Here is a 16,193-nt window from a genome sequence, read left to right on the forward strand (position 1 = left end):
GCAGCGATTGGATTAGCATTAGCGGAATCCATCTGGTATTTAGAGGCTATCTTGTCCATGTTGTAGAATCCATTTTGTATTTCTGGCAGCCATTTTGTTTGCCATGTGCTCACCATGTGCTTTGTCCTCCCTTAGTGTTGACTGCTCTTGTAATCTGCCTAGCAACAAACTATATTTAGTATCTCCTACTTCCGCACATGCCCAGTTAAGTTTGCAGCTGCTAGTATCATGTAACTGTCAGGATATGTTTACCTGTGTTAGCAAACTGTTAACTCCTCCCACTTGTCGACTGTGCAGTTTCTGTATGACCATATCTGTGCATAACTCCTCTCAAGTATATTTGTACCGTCTTCTTTTAGCCCCTGTGTGGGTATAAAAGGACCATGGCCCTGCTGTTCAGTGTGCTACTTCATTCAATACCGAAGGGTGCTGTCTGAATGTAGTTCCACCTCATGAGGTTTATTAAACTCTGTATTTTCTATTTGTTTCTGTGCCAACTTCTTTCCAATAGTACACTCCATTGATACACGGGTGGGGGTACGGTCCGTACATACACTGGTGGGGTGGGGGTACGGTCTGTACATACACTGGTGGGGTGGGGGTACGGTCCGTATATACACGGGTGGGGTGTTGGTACGCTCCATTCATACACGGGTGGGGGTTCGGTCCGTACATACACGGGTGGGGTGTTGGTACGCTCCATTCATACACGGGTGGGGGTACGGTCCGTACATACACTGGTGGGGTGGGGGTACGGTCCGTACATACACGGGTGGGGTGTTGGTACGCTCCATTCAGACACGGGTGGGGGTTCGGTCCGTACATACACGGGTGGGGTGTTGGTACGCTCCATTCATACACGGGTGGGGGTACGGTCCGTACATACACTGGTGGGGTGGGGGTACGGTCCGTACATACACTGGTGGGGTGGGGGTACGGTCCGTACATACACGGGTGGGGTGGGGGTACGGTCCGTACATACACGGGTGGGGGTACGGTCCGTACATACACTGGTGGGGTGGGGGTACGGTCCGTACATACACTGGTGGGGTGGGGGTACGGTCCGTACATACACGGGTGGATTGGGGGTTCGGCGCGTACATCCGCGGCCGGGGGGGCATTTTGCGCGTACATGCGGGGTCTGTGGTGGGGTGTTCGGCGCGTATGCGGACACGTGTCTCCATGCCTGCTGTGGGAGTTCGGTCCGTACGGTATTTTTTGCATACAGTTGTGAAATCGAAAGGACGGGAGTGATCGTACTAGCGCGGTCGGACTTCATTTTTCCGATTCGTACGGTAAATCGTCCGGGGATGTGTCGGACACAATTTCCGACCCGAGGACGTGTGGGGAAATGTTCCGGATGTGATTCGTATGGAGTTTTTCCCATGCGAATCGTACTTGGCAGTTTGTACGCTACTTGTACGATTCGTACGGTAAAAAATCCAGATTCAATTCGGCCGGGGGAAATTTTTCCAGGATCCGAATCGGCACCTATATGGGGGGAATATGTGTTATGGCTCAGGTTGCATGATCAATCTAATTCTGGAATATTACTTATGTTACTGACTACGTAGGTTACTAGAACTTTAACTAGGTCATTGGTGACAGCACAAAAATCTCTGTACACCATCTAACTGCAGGGGTTTGAATGTTGTCATTTGAATGCTGTCTTGGAGCTGCCAGCTCGGTTTGGTGGTCTGCTTTAATGTACTTTCGAATAAACCCACATGAAATCACACTACGAGTGTTGTAGTGAACCTGAACTTAACAAAGCCACAATAAACTGAAAACGTAAATCAGAAATATAGTGTCAAAAACTGGACACACACACACACCTTAAAACACATCAGAAACAGTGACACTAGAAGGACTGATTTTATTTGTTTATTTGTCCAGAATGGAGCGGGGATAACTCAGAGCACCCAAACAAAATACAGAAAAGTCAAGTGCTAAAATGCTAACACTATAAATCTACAATATTCCTGGAGTTCCAGAAACATCTATTAACAAACATCAAATTAGCGCTATCGGAAGCAGAATGAAAGTAAGTAGGAAGTTTCAAAAGGTGATTAGAGCTAGACTATTCCAGAGATGTATGGGTACTGGCTTAGGTACATTGTTCCACGATGTTTAAGCATGAAAGATGAGATGACGTCATTGGCCTCACAAGACTACTAAAATGAGGGGAAACTCTAAAATGAGGGGAGGCAATGCGGTTACTAGACTTAATACAGGCAAACGTTCATCCTGAGCGGTTGACAGATTCCCTTCACGGTTGGACGGCAATTGAAAGGACGGCAACAAAATAAAATCTGCACACATTTTAGCAAATGGGGTCACAGAGTGGAAATCTAAAAAGGTTAAACACCTCAGTCAGAGAGGGGACATGGCTGCAGGGAAAATAACATGATATTAGTCAGTCCCCGAAACACACTTTTTCTATAATAAATATTTCTTTTACCATCCTTATGGTTGTGAAATTACATTATAAATAACCCGTAGGGAGGCTTGAATGCTGGCTTTGGCATACTGCACAAGGGAAAAAAAGATACAGCTAAACACTGCTGCAACACAGTTGCTGTGATTCATAAACTTGGTTTCTGAACTGTTAGAAGAAAATATGTTACAATCAACTCTGTGCTCAATTTTGTCATTTACAATTGGAAATCACAGTGCAGGTATCCACAAAGTACACTGGTCAGTCCTAGAAAGAAATTCTTATATTGCAAAGACCATTTTTTCAAATCCGTAGCTCACTAAAAGCTTATTATGCATAAATGCACCACCTTTTTAAACAGAAACAATTCTAACTGTAAGTATCTATAATAATTAGTATGAATACAAGTTTAATCAGCTGTTGAGCACTCCCTGTTTATTGAATATATTTATAAAATGGGGTGTAAAATGTAAATTACAACTGAATAAGTGGGAGTATAGCAATACCTCACGCTTTTCTCAGGACTTCATATTTCTTTTAGAAAATTCTTTAAAAATATTGGAGGCTATTTTATGACAAAATACTATTCAATTCTCAGCTGGCATTCCAGGAACTTCTATTTTGGAGTGTTACAAACAAACAAAAACTGCGATAATGTAATGGATAATAACGTGCTTGACTAAATGGTAAGCTCTTTCAGAGGCATACCAGCAGTCAGTCCCCTGAGCCTCAGCACCTGCGACATTAATGAATGTCCAAGGTAAGAGCTTATGTGTGAGTTTTTCCTCCTTTTCATATCAACAGTTATAGGAGTCAAATAAAGACCAGTATAAGAGCAATTTTTATATCTCAGTGCATTTTCATTTCAAATTCTGGAAGTGTAGATAGCTTTTTAACTTTCTGAATCAAAACAATGAGTACCATTGAGTAATAGTCATCGCTTATTTTTAAATTCCCAGAACCCCCAAAAACAATCTACATTTGAGGCTGCCCAAAGACCGTAACATGGCCAAATTTAAAAACTCTGCTCACAACTTATTTAGACAAACATGCACCCAGCCATTCCATTTCAGTTCTCAATTTTAGGTCTGTCATTTTTAAGTAAGCATAGGTGCAAAATAAAACATTAAAAAATTGTAATATTGTAATGACTTCTACTATATATTTTTTATATGTTTGTCATCAAATCAGAAATATGAACTACACCAATTACAGATATATCCTTTTTCATGCTAGACTCTCAAGTAAGTCATGTAGGAAGGGACAATAGGGCCTCAACTTGTGGCCTTGCAGTACTGTCAAGTACTAAAGTAAATAGTTGACAAAAAGTATTGACTTTGGAAAGCTTATTTAATATCTTATAGGAAGCAAACAAGATAAATATTAAGAATTACTTATTGATGGAGCTTACTAAAACATACTGAGGTATTGACTCACTTACAGAATGCTGGACGGAACCAAAACTTTGGCTAAACAAAAGCTTAACTTGTCAAGGGTAAAACTAATTTCCTCCTGAAATGATCAATTTAGGAATGCTACTTAGAAAAACGATTTCAAAAGCATCCAATGGAAACTTTATTCAATGTTTCCAATATGCGTATATGTACTGATTTTACAATTTAGAATAGATGCGTTGGCCTAGGAGTCCACTAATTTTTGTTTGGATTGGTTAAAGAAGTTATGTGCTCATTCTTGACGTGAGGCAATCCAGAGTTTTTGACAATGCGTTAACTAAATTTGAGGTTTCATAATGATTTCACAGCCATATGGGTGGAAGAATGTGGGTAAAAAATATATATATAATGAGAACCAAACCAGACAGTTCTCCTTCAATTGACGAGCCCCAGGACGTTTTATGTATCAAAATCTTGAAAAAATGTTAAGAACACTCCCTTGAGTGCCGAACGGCATTTAAAAAGTTACAAAGTTTGCTTAAAAAAAACCTGGTGTCAAGTGAACTCGACTCCTGCACAAAAGAGTAAAAAAATATGTTTCAATCATGATCAGAATTCATCTGTATATGTATCTAAAAGGTGTAGGTAGACGAGAGGAATCTCTATATCACAATTTTTTACATTCCTAGGAATTCCCCATACTGCGGAATTTACATTCTTAAGAAACTTCGTACTGCAGATCTGCAGAAATTACATTCTTAACAATCGCCTGTACTGTGGACTTTCATTAAGAATTCCCTGAACTGCGATTTTAGTACTGCAGACTTTACAATCTCAATCCAGTGTACTGTGGACTTTTGTATTAGGGATCCCCTGTACTGTGGATTTGACATTCTTAAGAAACAATGTACTACAGGTTTTACATTCTTAGGAATTACATTCTTTGAAAGGTTTTACATTCCTGATAAACAAGTCATGTCACTCTCTACATGGATGGGAACAGTTACTGTACAGAATGAATGGTGTGTTGCACCGCTCTGCAACAACAACAAAAAAAGACAAGAGACTTGTCAACTCGTCTACCGATGGCGAGAAGAAAGGCATGAAGGCTGCAAGACGGCTGGTTTATAAAAAAGAAGTGCGCTGCCAAACGCTACTAGGAAAAGGGGAGAGGACAGGGAATGGAGAGTTGCAGACAAGGGACAGTAATGAGACTTCAGCACTGTGACATGCTGCGGATGGTTTTGTGTTCCTTGATAGTCTTTTCCCACTCCTTCCCGTTGATTGGCTCCATCTCAATGCTCCGGGCAGAACCTTCATCCAGGCAGTGTGGGGCAATACCTGAGTAGTAAAAAAATAAAATAAAGGTAAGCTTGCTTTTGTTTTAAGAATATTTTATCACTTCCAATAGCACAAGCCTATTTTTAATCATACTTCAGTTTTGTTTAACTCCACAAACTTTACAGCCCTCCCAGTTGTTCAAGATAACACTTGCCTTTACTTGCGCTAAACAATGAATTAATACACAATAAACACTGGGTTTTCTTCAAAATGTTCTCTGTGAACTATATGAGAGAAACGTGTCTCGTCTACTATTCAGAATTTGAGTGTTTTGTAGAAGTATGAACCTTCCCCCTCTAGCTGCTGCGCCAGACCATGTCAACTACTAAGCCGACCCAAAGACCGAACAGTGCGTTTGTTTCTTGGCAGATAGTCATGCGAACACTTGCAAATGCATGAGTACCTCCATGCTAGTTGAAGGCCTAGGAGATCTGATTAAAATAAAGTGGGAGAAAGTAGAAATTACATATTTTCCTTTTTTTGCATCACATGACATCTAAGTTATACCACAGCCTTATACACTGTAATATCTTTTTTACTCCTTCACTTTGCCCCTTTATCTCCTAATTTGTTGAACTATCAGCACGAAGGGAGACAACAGCTTTTTTTAAGCAGCAAGAAAATCATTTCATACGGAAAGACAGAGCTCTTGAAAGCAAGTTCAAGGTCCACCTCACTCATCAACATAACATCAACACCTTAGTCCATTTTTCTCTACTATACCGAAAGGATACAATCATGGTAGGTCATCTGGAGGTAAGTGGAAAAAGTATTGTCAAGGGGAATGGGGTTGTGCGATAGAATAAAGGGAGATGTGATTAAAGGATAAGATGTTTTCAGCAAAACGAAAGTTACTTAACATCTGTAATGGTCTTTCTGATGATGTACGTTATCTCTCTGGAGATTCCTTAAGTGAACATCACCAATGCCAAGACTGGAGATGTAAACATTTCTTACACCAATATCTCCCTACCAGTGCAGGTGATGCAAGGCCGCTTCACCACAGATCTACAAAGCTCGAAGACTGGTGACTTGATAGCGTAATACGTCATTTGCCAAAGTGAGAGTTATGTTATGTTTTTTTCCATGTCATACTAACATTCCGGGGAGGAAACAGAACTGGAACCCAATACTATTCACTCAGAAATGGGGAGGCAGGAAGGCCTAAAGCAATCTGAAGAAAATAGGTGTCTAACACAACAAAGCTTAACAAATGTATGGAATGGCCTTCTAATTGAGACTGCTTTCCACAGCTCTCGTATGGTAATTGTCGCCAAAGCAGTAACCTATAGAGCAGTGTTTCCCAAACTGTGGTCCGCGGACCCCCAGGGGTCCGTGACACATTCCCAGGGGGTCCTCAGGCAGCAATTTTAAAAGCACAACAAAGTTCCTTGTAAAATTAGCAGTTTTCCAGCAACAATAAAAGTGTCAAGATAATGTCAGTGATTTATGTCCCTGCTGGAGAGAGATGAGTTTTGTCCAGTGGCAGCTTTGACTTATCTAATGTAGCACAGAAGGTTAATATGCCTACTGCAAAGAATGTGTACCATGCATTTAAAAAAAGTGTTTTATGTTCATAGGTTAGTGGGTTTCTGCTTTTGTCACAGAGATTATTTTGTTACTGTGCAGTTCATAAGTGACAATCATAATCTAGCACAGTGACCTATTAACTGTCATCAAAGAGCTGCTTGCAAACTGCATGATACAAGTTAGAAACATGTTTTTTCTAAGTCTTTCATTATCCTGATGCTGCTAAAAAAGTTTATTTGGGAGGAAATACATTTTTATTGTTAAAGTCAATGCTAACCACTGTGTTATGTTCTGAATCCTGAGTTTGTGCTGCTCCAGACCAAGTACTCTTTAAAAATGCCTACCATTATGAATGACATGTGAATCCTACCCCTTGTAGTCGCATTTGCCTTATGTAACATTTTCTATACACTGATTTACACATATGAATCATTGTGTCTATGGGGCAGATTTACAAGGAAAGTGACTCAGTGTGTGCCTCAAGCTATTTGGCTGTGCCGCACTGAGTCACTTTCAAAGCACAAACTGCTGCCATGTGCCTGCACAGGCTCCCTTGCACCATGGTGCAAGGATGCCTGCGTCGTGGGGAGATTGTTTTTGTGCAGGAAGGGAATCTTTCCTGCACATAAACAATCAGAAATGGCATTTTTCAACTTCGAAGTGTGCTGCATTAGCACACATAGATCTTGCAACCTTTCTGTACATAAACAATCACCAGAGGTGATTTCCTCTTTCTATGCGTGCTGTAGAATGCAACACGCATAGAAAGAGGAACAAAACGAGGAGAAATAAATACATTTCTCCTTGTTGCGCCTCCCTATGCCTCCACTGGGGAGGCGTAGCATTCAGACACATTTCCAGATTTACGATTTCTAGTAAATCTGGAAATGTGTCTGGTTTCATGGGTGTTGCATGGGAACACCCACAGCAACACCCATGGAACGCCCCTTTCACACAAAATGCTGTGTGCAAATGGGCCATATTTACAAGACCAGGAAAAGTCACGCAGGGTGGCCTTTCCTGTCCTTGGAAATATGGGGCTCTAAAATACACCACCGGTGCGTCACTTTTTGTGACACACCCATGGCACAATGGGCTTGTAAATCTGCCCCTATATGTGTGTGATGTAAAGTGCTCTGACATCCTACAATGGTATGATAGATGCTATAAAATACATGTGACAGAGGGGCTATGGAGAGATGAGAGGCACTGTTGCAGGGTGATAATAAGGTAATCATGGAAGAACCCCAACAAAGATTGTCGTATCCTGGTGCATAGTAAAGTCATCATTTACTATTCTTTAAAAGCTGATACAATTCATTATATAATGATAAATGTGTAGTAGAATGCACCATTGTGTCCTAATTTTTCTTGGGGGGAGAGCCTCCCAAAGCCCCCTTTGTAGTGGTCAGGTTCACTCGCTGCACTTGGTGTGCACTCTATGGGGACTGGTCTGAAAACATTTGCCAGGGCTGCTTTGGGTTTCCAGTCTAGCCCTGGCAGGAGCCTTGTACTGCGAAATAAAACAAACCATTTAAAAGTTAGTCACGAAGATGCAGCACTAACCTTCCTGTTTTTTGCAAATTCTTTCAATACAAAATACTAAAATCCTTAGTAATTTGATTAATTGTTTTGTGTGCACACGTATTTGTTTTCGAATTACTGTTTTAATGTTTGAAATTTAAATCATACAAATTGCTTGGGGGTCCCCGGCTTCCAGTGGTGACTCAATGGGGGTCCTCAGGAGTCAAAAGTTTGGGAACCACTGCTATAGAGGAAAGCTGATTGAAGCACCAGAATCACACCTGGAAGCTCTGGATCACTGCCTTGTCAAGCTGGAAATCCTCCTTCAAGCGAGCATATAAACAATAATGCTTAGTGAAGGAACACAAGGATGACTAGGAAGAAGTAATGCAAATAGTCTCTACTGGACACACAAACTGCATCATTCATCTCTAAACCCTAGCAGAGTCCTGTTCGAATTAACTTGTAACATTTTCACCATAGGGGAAATCCATCTTGATAAAATGTATTTCCCAACAGATATAGGTCTTGCACCCTGAAAACCTACAGAAAGGTTATCATCCACCCTGAAAATGTTGGTCTAAAAGACAGCTCTCAGAACTCTTGTTGAAGCAAGTCTATACAGTCTTTCCTCCTCGTTTGGCCAATGGGAAGAAGAAAAAGAATGCAAAAGCACCACCTGAGGGAGAATAAATTCTAAAAAAAAAAAACACATTGGGCAAGAAAGAACATTCAATTTTAAAAGTAACCTTCGGACACGTGCATCAAGCTAGGCAATTACGGTTCCTTAATAGCGATTATTAAGGAATCGCCATTAAGGAATCGCAATTGCCTATGCATGTAGGTTTTGCAAAAATATTTACGATTCCTACACATTCCTTAATTGCAAATCCCAAATTGCGATTCCCAATTAAGGAATGCCTTCCCATTCATTCCTATGGGCCTCTAGGCCTATAAGAATGAATGGGAAGCCATTCGCAATTTGCGAGTACCAAATAGGTACTCGCAAATTGCAAATGCAATTTGAAGGGTGTCAGGGGGCCTTAAAGGCCTCCCTGCTGCACCCCCAAATTTGGCATGTATGCTCATGTGGCGCACACATATGGCACTTTGAAAAATGCACTTTTGTGCATTTTTCAATGTATTTGCAAATTACCATCAACTTGCAGTTGATGGTAATTAACGTATATTAAATGCGAAGTCGCATTTAGGAAAGGCTTTGATGCATCCCAAATAGGGAATCACAATTTGCGATTCCCTGAAAGCATTTGCAATTTAGGTAATCGCAAAATTTGCGATTACCTATATTGCCAATGGGTTTTGGGTTTGATGCATCGGAAATGGCAGTTTGTGGCCGGTAAAATGCATGATGCATGTGCCAGCTTGTCTTTAAGAAAAGGAGGTAAAGTCTCAAATTCACCAATTCTCCTAGTTCTACTAATAGCAACTAGAAATCCAGTTTTGAAATGTCAAGTCACAAGAATTAAGGGGCACAAGCAGCTGCCACATCATGAAAATAAGAACCAAATTTAGACCCCTTTCAGAAAATGCAAAATGAAACTGGAAGGGAGCTTATTTTGTAACCCCCTTAAAAATCGTTAAAACTACTGACTGCTGTTGTCACATAACTTATAACAGTAATTAAAGCTGAGGTATTTTTCAGCCAGTGAGACAGCAAATTGCAGAAAATACATACCTTCAGATTTTAAGGTGTCCTAACTGTTCCCCAAACACCAAATGCTTGAATACACTGCTCTAATGGACAGCACCCTTGCTGCCAACAATATGTAAGTCATTTCATCTGGAGCAGCGGTATTAGACAGCTAATCCCTCAAGATCCAAACAGGATGGTGCCGCTTTCCGATGCAGAAACTGTTGTTCCTGTTCGGATAAAAGATCCTTCCTCATTGGCAGATAGTCCAGCTCCAACAGGTCTAGTCTACATTCCATGCATGTCTCGCCCTATCCGGTGCGATCATGATCACAAACCCAGTCCTCTCAGATCTTTTGTGCAGCTCTGAGTCAGTGGCACTGATGGGAACCCACAGCGGGGCCTGAAGTCCCATGAAACAGTCTGAGCATCCCTAGAGGTTTCAACAACTTAGCTGGCACTAGGGTGATGAAAAAACGATCATCTAATTTGGATTTCGATGTTGGATCGAACAGGTGGGAGAATGTTAACTGTGAAACTAGCTGATCTAAAACTAGACCACTTTCCTTTGCCATGAACAAGATCCACCCCATCTTACCTTCAACATCTACTGAGATGTTGCTATTATCATGGCCACATTTTACTAGCTTTGACACATGACGCTGTAGTGTTTTGTGATGAGCTTAACGATGTACTGTACACTTCTTTATAAAAGTAATTTGCTATATTTTTAGGTTTCCTGAGGTCACCCCCTCAATCAAAGATTCACCTTGAATTTTGGTTCAATGACCTATTATTAGAAGGCCCTGTAAATTAGATTCATATTCAGAATTTGGAACTCAAATGAAAACTCGCTGAAGAGTCTGATATGGAAAGCCTTCACTCTGATCAGTCTATGATAAACTGTTCAGAGAAGAAAGACAGGTTTTGAGTATATCAGCCCTAAGGAACACGTATAGGTGGAAGCATGTTTAACCTCCGAACGGTGTTAACTACTACAAAAATATTTTCATGTCACCACTTTCAACATCACTGATCGTCCCAAGTTCCTGAGGCTGGAAAATGCAACACAGATAAATAATAGTGATTTAAAAAAATTCTGAACTGGAGGAAACAACTGGGTCATTTAGTCTAAATGTCTAACTACAAGGTTATACAGGAAGAACAAATTCCTATTTAGTATTCCTGTAGGCACAGGTAGTAGAAAGTAAACAACTCAACGTCGATTCCAGATGTAGATGGCTAAAAATGAAGATAACAGACCAGTTAGAAGATTAATTCAGAGAGCTGAACTCCTCTTCAAAGGCTCAGTGGCAAATGCAAACAAAGTGTCTTGTTTTTGTACTGGCCAACATAAGATTTTCTGCCTTGACAATGACTAGTTTGAGACAGGGCATTGTGGACTGAGTAACTTCTTCAAGAACGAGGCAGCCAAGCTCAGAATTAGAAGGATAGGCTAGAGGACCAGGCATCAGTGAAGCCAGTGAATTACTTCTTTTTCCAGGACTCGGATATGTGCTGGAGGATGGGGACAGTTATGAACCTGGAGACAATGTCACACTGGGGAAGCACAATATTACCTTAATGGTCAGTCTGGGACTCTAAGTCCATACACTATTCCATTATCAACCTGTGAGTAGCCATGCCACCTAGTGGTGTGGACAGTTTCTATAGCCGTTGTGATATAGAGGTTTGCAGACGACCCTCACATACATGCTCCACAGACTCCTTGGCTATACTCCTGTGCAAGTGCAAGCTCCCAAGTGTTTTGCTTGATAGAAATTGTCTGATCGATGGCCGAGTCAGCAGATTGTTGCAGGTAACGAGAGAGATAATTGTTAGAGTTGGTGAGGAACCAAACTTGCCATTTTCTATCTGATCTTCTGAAGGACCCTTAGAGTCAGAGGGGTCACAATAAAAGATACGTTATGTTACAGTTAGCTACTTTAGATCGGTATCATAAAAAGAAAAGTTTTCCTGCATATGTTGAGGGAGATGTTTTTCAGCTATTAGGGAAGATGATTCCACAGCTGCTGGGTGAGAACACTGAAAGCTTTACCGTCTAGTTTGAATTGTTTTAAAATATTTTACATCAAAAGGGATGCAGAGGAGAAATGTAATGGGTGGATTGATACATAATTCCTGATTTTAAATTTTAGGTAATCAGGGTAGCACCATAAAGAATATGCTACTTACCAGTATACATCTGTTCTTGGCATGTAGAGCTGCAGATCTACACACTTTTGCATAGATCGCCATCTGGTGTTGGGTCCGGATGTTTGCACTTGTTTTTGTCCTGGAAAGACTTTGGAAGTCACGAGGTATGTGACTCCTCCTTAGGATCATAGTGCGCATGGGCATCGGCTCCATCTTCAGATTGTTTTTCGCCAGCAGGGAAATGATGGAGCTTTGTAGTAAACAGGAAGATGCCCTTGTATAGTGTATCTAAATAAGATAATACTGGAACAGATAAAGGAAGCCGGGGAGGCAGGTGGGCGTGTGTAGATCTGCAGCTCTACATGCCAAGAACAGATGCATACTGGTAAGTAGCATATTCCGTTCGAGGCATATGAGCTGCAGATTACACACTTTTGCAAAGATTGTATAGCAGTCCCACGTCTAGCGGCGGCCACCATTATCTGTTGTAGTGGTCTGAAATAGGGTTTTGAGTACAGCTTGGCCTACACTGGCTTGTTGTTTCGTTTGCACATCTACACAGTAGTGTTTAGTGAACTTATGTGGTGTAGACCATGTAGCTGGTTTGCAGATATCAACTAATGGAATGTTGCCTAAGAATGCCATAGAAGCCCCTATTTTTCTTGTAGAGTGGGCTCTAGGAGGAACAGTTAAAGTGTGTTTTGCTTTGTGGTAGCAAATTTGTATGCATTTAACAATCCATCTGGCTATCCCGGACTTAGATATGGGATTGCCTTTGTGTGGTGGTGAGAAAGAAACAAAAAGTTGTTTAGTTTTCCGAAAAGGTTGTGTTCTTTCAATGTAATAGAGTAATGCTCTTTTAACGTCTAAAGTACGAAGAGCTCTTTCTGCGACTGTGTGTGGTTGCGAGAAGAAAATGGGCAACTCCACAGATTGATTAAGGTGGAAGGGGGAAATGACTTTAGGGAGGAATTTAGGATTAGTGCAGTGAACCACCTTATTATGATGCATTTGTAAGAATGGTTCCTGAATAGTTAGGGCTTGTAGTTCACTAACTCTTCTTAGAGAAGTTATGGCCACTAGGAAAGCAACTTTCCATGTTAAGAATTGTAGCTCACATTTATGTAGAGGTTCAAACGATGGACCCATCAGTCGTGTGAGCACGATATTTAAATTCCACACAGGCGAGGGTGGAACTCTGGGAGAAATTATCCTTTTGAGGCCTTCCATAAAGGCTTTGATGGCGGGCACTCTAAATAGCGATAAATGTTGTCTATTTTGTAGGTATGCTGCTGTAGCAGCAAGGTGTAGCTGAATAGACGTGTAGGCTAAGTTGCACCTTTGTAGGTGTAGTAGGTAGGGTATGATGTGTTGGATAGACACATCTAGGGGATTGATGGTATTATGGCAATATATCACAAATCGTTTCCACTTGGCTGCATAGCAGGCTCTAGTGGTAGGGCGTCTAGCCTCCTTAATGACGTTCATACAGTCAGGAGGAAGGTTAAGGTAACTGAACTCTAAGATTTCAGGAGCCAGATCGCAAGGTTCAGCTGAGCTGGGTCTGGGTGTCTGATCTCTCCACGGTTCTGGGTTAAGAGGCGTGGTAAGAGGTGTAATCTTTGGTGCGGGACTATTGACAGTTCCAACAATGTGGTGTACCACGGTTGTCTGGCCCAAGTTGGAGCAACTAGAATTAGAGTTAGTGAGTGTTTTTTTTAAAACAGATTTTATTAGTTGTTTTTTCCAACATATACCATACCACTAACATGTTACTCTGAGCATTGTAATGGTACATACTGCAACAGTGCTGCATCAACATCAGTAAAGGGCAAGAAAGAGAACAAAAAGTCCACTGTGCATCATAATAATTTGGCAGTAACAGTCTGTACCCAATGTCCCCAACTTATTTTCACACCCCCTCCATCCAGTCCTTCATCTTGTTGCATTCCTCCCTATGGGAATCTTAATCCTCAGATTCCGGCAGGCATTGTCCCTATCAAATCAATATCAGTCCTATTCCGAGATACGGTACTATCTGTTACTAACCATTGATACATATTCCTGTCATTGTAAGTGTTGTGTTGTGTCCAAGGACCGGTTCCAGGGCCCACAGTCATCATTGCGTGCTAATATGGTGTCACGAATTCCACTTCCTGCAGTTTAAAAGTTTCTAGCATTACATCCCATTCCAATGTTATCAGGATTTTCCTTAGCCCCCTGATCTCCTCCCGTCTCAAGATTTCGCTATGCCATACATGTGTGGGGGGATGTTTCTTGGACTTCCACCGCATGGTGATGGCCCGTTACTACGAGGAGTAATGACAAGTTTATAAACCTATATTGCACTTTGTGTTTTGAGGGGGACTTATGGAGGCCCAATATACATTCCTCTATGGTGTTGGTCACGTCCCTTTGCGTGGCAGCAGCTACGTGTCGTCTGACCGAGTCCCAAAACCTCCCCAAGTGTGGACAGGACCATATCATGTGGGCTAAATCGGCTCCCACTTCATAACATAGAGTTAGTGAGTGTTGCTGTAGTTTGCGCACCATCCCGTGGTATGAGTGGTAGAGGTGGACAAGCGTACGCAAATCTGCCTGACCAGTTCATCCATATCGCATTGTCTTTGGATAATGGCGGCGAAGCTTGGGCATTTGGCGTTTTCGTGGGTGGCAAAAAGGTCTATCTGTGGTTGCCCCCATATCTGAAAGTATGGTTGGAGAACTTGTGGATGGAGTTCCCACTCGTGAATCTGTTGTGTTTGATGACTTAACAGATCTGCTATGGTGTTTTGGACTCCTGGGACGTGTTGGGCTAGGAGGAATATATTCTGAGGTATAGCCCACCTCCATATGTTTTGTGCTAGCTGAGAGAGCTGCAGCAAGTGTGTCCCGCCTTGTTTTTTGGATGTAGTACATGGCTGTCATTTTGTCCGTGCGGACTAAGACAGCCTTGGCCGATATTTGTTTTTGGAATGCTTTTAAGGCTAGGAATATGGCCAATAATTCCAGGTAATTGATGTGGAATAACTTTTGTTGAGGTGTCCACTTGCCTTGTATGGTGTGATTTAATAGGTGAGCTCCCCAGCCGGAGAGCGATGCGTCCGTTGTCATGACAATCTGAGGAACTGGCTCTAGGAACGGTCGCCCTTTGGAAAGGTTTTTGGTGTTCCACCACTGCAGAGAGCGGCGAGTGCGACCGTCTACCAACACCAGATCTGTTAGCTGACCTTGAGCCTGGTTCCATTGTCGTGCTAAGCACTTTTGTATGGGACGCATATGGAGTCTTGCGTTAGGCACTATGAAAATGCAAGAGGCCATCATCCTTATGAGCTGCATGAACACTCGAGCTGGGAGAGAGTGATGCGTCTGAAATTTGGGTAGGAGAGCGAGGATGTTTGCTATCCTTGCTGGACTGGGATAGGCTAACGCTTTTGAGGCGTTTATTGTGGTGCCGAGGTATTGTGTGTGAGAGGGTTGCAGATGAGACTTGGTGTAGTTTACTGTGAACCCCAGGTCGTGGAGTAATTGGAAAGTTGCGCGAGTGTGACAAACCCACTGGTTGTACGAGCTGGCTTTTATGAGCAAGTCGTCGAGGTATGGGAAGACGTGAATGTGTTGTCTTCTTAGATGGGCTGCGACTACTGCTAGGCACTTGGTGAATACCCTTGGTGCTGTTGTGACTCCGAAAGGGAGTACTTATAATTGATAGTGCTGCCCGTCCACTACAAACCTGAGATTATTTTCTATGAGCAGTGTGTATAGGAATATGGAAATAGGCGTCCATGAGATCTAAGGTGGCCAGGAAGTCGCCCTGTGAAAGTAGAGGGAGGACTTGCTGAAGTGTGACCATGTGGAAGTGGTCTGATTGTATGTACCTGTTTAGTGGTCTGAGGTCTAGAATAGGTCTCAGAGAGCCATCCTTCTTTGGTATGAGAAAATATAGGGAGTAATCTCCCTTGTTTTGTTGGTGCTGGGGAACTGGTTCTATTGCACTTTTTTGTAGTAAGGAAATCACCTCCTGTTTGAGGAGTGACAAATGGTCTGCTGACATTGGACGCTGTTTGGGTGGAATGTTTGGGGGGTAGAGGTAAATTCGAGACAATAACCTGATTGCACTATTTGTCGCACCCACCTGTCTGTGGTGATGTTGGTCCAG

At 42.1% G+C, this 16,193-nt stretch overlaps 1 protein-coding gene across 1 annotated transcript in view; it reads right to left on the reverse strand.

Annotated features, from left to right (window-relative positions):
* Window positions 1-1,856: 1,856 nt before the first annotated feature.
* Window positions 1,857-16,193, reverse strand: part of CENPV (centromere protein V) — a 60,056-nt gene continuing 45,719 nt past the window's right edge. The window contains exon 5 of the mRNA XM_085649303.1: window positions 1,857-5,172. Coding sequence (XP_085505429.1) covers window positions 5,048-5,172 — 125 coding nt within the window. The 3' untranslated portion in view covers window positions 1,857-5,047. The remainder of the gene's footprint in view (window positions 5,173-16,193) is intronic.

This window comes from Triturus cristatus, chromosome 3_2 (genome assembly GCF_964204655.1).
Source record: "Triturus cristatus chromosome 3_2, aTriCri1.1, whole genome shotgun sequence".
Classification (NCBI taxonomy): domain Eukaryota; kingdom Metazoa; phylum Chordata; class Amphibia; order Caudata; family Salamandridae; genus Triturus; species Triturus cristatus.